This window comes from Spinacia oleracea, chromosome 6 (genome assembly GCF_020520425.1).
Source record: "Spinacia oleracea cultivar Varoflay chromosome 6, BTI_SOV_V1, whole genome shotgun sequence".
NCBI classification, from domain to species: domain Eukaryota; kingdom Viridiplantae; phylum Streptophyta; class Magnoliopsida; order Caryophyllales; family Amaranthaceae; genus Spinacia; species Spinacia oleracea.
Genome location: NC_079492.1, coordinates 56,432,066 through 56,435,219, shown reverse-complemented (window position 1 = coordinate 56,435,219; position 3,154 = coordinate 56,432,066). Strand labels below are relative to the sequence as shown.

General features: G+C 38.5%; 1 protein-coding gene across 1 annotated transcript; it reads left to right on the top strand.

The window, feature by feature from the left end:
• Positions 1 to 950: 950 nt before the first annotated feature.
• On the top strand, positions 951 to 1,592 carry LOC130463168 (G2/mitotic-specific cyclin-2-like). The gene is made up of 4 exons (XM_056832219.1): positions 951 to 1,052; positions 1,108 to 1,143; positions 1,253 to 1,371; positions 1,457 to 1,592. The coding sequence occupies exons 1-4, from the start codon at positions 951 to 953 to the stop codon at positions 1,590 to 1,592; spliced, it is 393 nt and encodes a 130-aa protein (XP_056688197.1).
• Positions 1,593 to 3,154: the final 1,562 nt, after the last annotated feature.

The window sequence follows — 3,154 nt, the reverse complement described above, 5'->3', positions numbered from 1 at the left end:
GTATTGTGCAAGAAATGAAGTTAAACAATTTGGGATGAAAGTTCAAGACAGTCAAACAGACTCTTCCTGAATGTTTCGTCTGAATACCAGTAAATGAATTAGGTCACAGGCACAGTCAATCTCCTCGATTTCTCAATTTCATACAGGGAATTAGTAGAATGGTCTAATTTGGTATCTGATGTAGCTTATCCTCTCTTCTGGGTGTTTGTCCTGTCTTTTAATGAACAATCCTTGTGATGCGCACAAAATTTTCTGAAGTGAAGTTTCACAATGAAACAATATGTCACATATAAGGCAGGAATTTTATGTTTTTTCACTGGTTCTTTAACTTACTGAAATAGCATTGCTGGATAAGCCGTTTTACAAGTGATATACAATACAACTACTACCTACTGTTACAGGGGATATGATGCTACAGTCCCATGATGCTCTTGTAACATTCATAAAACTGTATTTTTTTGTGCCCTGTATGTTTACACTAGTAATTTCGCTGCTCATAATATCTGGCTCTCTATGTGTTGCACTAGAATGACTAGATAAATCTGATTTTATTTAAGTAGGTATACTATGTGTTTGATGAAGCAAACATGGCTTTTGTGCTTCCTATTGATGACTATAAGCATGCTCATTACTATTTTCATTATGAATAGTACTAGCTGCGTTCCTCCAAATTATATGGACAGGCAACCTGACATTAATGAAAAGATGAGAGCCATTCTGGTTGATTGGCTGATTGAGGTAATTTTACAAGCATTACTTATTTCTTATAGTCGAGAGAAAGTTAACTATAACCAGTGGTGCCACTAACTGTCTGATATTGAACCAAAAGGTCCATTATTAGTTTGAGCTCGTGGAGGACACGATATATCTGACAGTCAACCAGATCGACCGCTTCTTAGCAATTAAGCCAGTGGGGAGAAAAAAAGCTCCAGCTAGTAGGTGTCACAGCAATGCTTCTGGCTAGCAAATATGAAGAGGTGTCAGTTCCGGTTGTTGAAGATCTGGTACTGGTATCTGATAGGGCTTATAGTAGGCAAGAAGTTATTAATATGGTAAAAATCTACAGAGTGGTGTTATGGTAATGTACATTCTGCATTGTTGGATCAGATATTTGTATCAACATCTTGCTATCTTTTTCTTCTGGTGATTAGTTTCTGAAACTGATGGTCTTTTTTAATTGTTGGATCTTTAACAGCTCGAACTCCTGTCCTTTTTTATTGAGCTTTGCCTGATTGAGTAAGAAATGTTGAAGTTCCCACCTTGTCTATTAGCAGCAGCATCAGTATTCAGTGCTATGTGCACTATGAGTGGGTGCAAGCATTGTAAGAAGACCTGTGCGTGGCACACTGGTTATTCTCAAGATCGGTTAATGTAAGCACTCTTGTACTTGTCATTTCCTAAATTTACGTCTGAGTAAGCCAACAATTATATATTCATTGTTTATGGTTTGTTTCAGGGACTGTTCAAGACTGATGATTACTTTCCATTTGAACGCTGCATCAGCAAAGCTCACTGGTGTACTGTCCATCGGAAGTACAACACTTCTAGATATGGCTACACAGCAAAATGCGAACAAACTATCTTTCTCTTAGAAACCATTGGGTTCAGTGGGTGGACATACAAATAAGGAAGCCAAATGAATCCACCGTTCTCTTGGGGTCTGGCATTAAGGACTTTAAAGCAACTGAAGTTGTGCCCTCTTCTACTGAAGTTGTGTGAATTTATATTGTAAAATTACATTAAACAATATTATTTCAATATTAATGTGAGTGAAAGATTTATTGTTTACAATTGTCTATTTTATGAGTATTATAGTTCTTTTATTACCTAACAAAAAAAATTAAAGCAGAATATTAGTGGTGGTAGCCAAGCTAAGCTGTGATTAAGACAATGTTTGCCTCAACAGGCTTGTCTGTTGAGGGGGGCAATTTAATGTTCGCCTCAAAAGGCTTGTCTGTTGAGGGGGGCTTTATAAATGCCCGCCTCAACAGGCTTGTCTGTTGAGGGGGGCTTTATAAATGCCCGCCTCAACAGGTGTTAATTTCAGCATCAACAGGCTTGTCTGTTGAGGGGGGCTTTCAAATGCCCGCCTCAACAGATATCTTTTTGAGGCGGGCTAGGCCCGCCTCAACAGATCTCTGACATGTTGAAGCCCCCTCTGTTGAAGCGGGCCATGTTCGCCTCAACAAGCCCGAAATGCCCCCCTCAACAGGGGTTTTTTCCACTAGTGCTACAACAACATTGCCCTCATATTAAAAGTCTCTTGAATGTGCATCAAAGGTTTTTGCCCCAGACTCCCATAATTCCTTAAGTTCGTCTATTAGAGGTTGCAAAAATACATCTATATCATTTCCTGGAGATTTAGGACTAGGAATTAATAAACATTATATCATATTATCACTCTTCATGCACATCCAAGGAGGTAGATTATATGGAACCAATCAACATCACTGGCCAAATACTATATCTACTACTCATGTTAGCCCTGGGATTAAACCCATCACTAGATAAACCCAAGCGTACATTACGTGCATCTTTAGCAAAGTCGGGAAATATTGTGTCCAAAGACTTTCATGCTTCAGAATCTGTTGGGTATCTCATTATACCATCATCTTTGTTATTAACTTTATGCCATCGCATATGCCTTGCTAACTTTGAAGATATGAACATCCTTTGCAACCTCGGAATTAGGGGGAAATGACGCAAGATTAATTGAGGAACTCGAGTTGTCTTTTGGACATCCACATCCTCATCATCTGAATATTCATCACCGCCATGCACAACTTTCTCCTTCCATCTAGGAGCCAGACATTTAGGGCATTTTTCTTCATTCGCAAATTCCTTTCGATACAAAATGCAATGGTTAATACAAGCATCAATCTTTACATAATCTAGCCCCAATGCTCTTGTGTATCTTTTTGCTTGATTAGCATTTGCAGGAAAATGTTTGTCATAATTAAAAGCCCTATGCAAAGACTTCAATAACATTGTAAAAGACTTGTCGGTCCACTTATTGCTTACTTTGTTGTGTAACAATGAGATAATGAACTCTAATCACTTGTATGTGGTACACCCTGGATACAACTCGGCCTCCATATCTTCCACCAATGTCATTAACTCCATTGGATATTTATTATTCCCCCCACTTGAACAA

Bases quoted from the DNA above. Each gene is read 5' to 3' on its own strand.
- LOC130463168 (XM_056832219.1), top strand. From the start codon at position 951: ATGCTTCTGGCTAGCAAATATGAAGAGGTGTCAGTTCCGGTTGTTGAA. The intron at 1,053-1,107 runs GTAAAAATCTAC...TTGTTGGATCAG, and splicing joins GGCAAGAAGTTATTAATATG to ATATTTGTATCAACATCTTG. The intron at 1,372-1,456 runs GTAAGCACTCTT...GGTTTGTTTCAG, and splicing joins TATTCTCAAGATCGGTTAAT to GGACTGTTCAAGACTGATGA.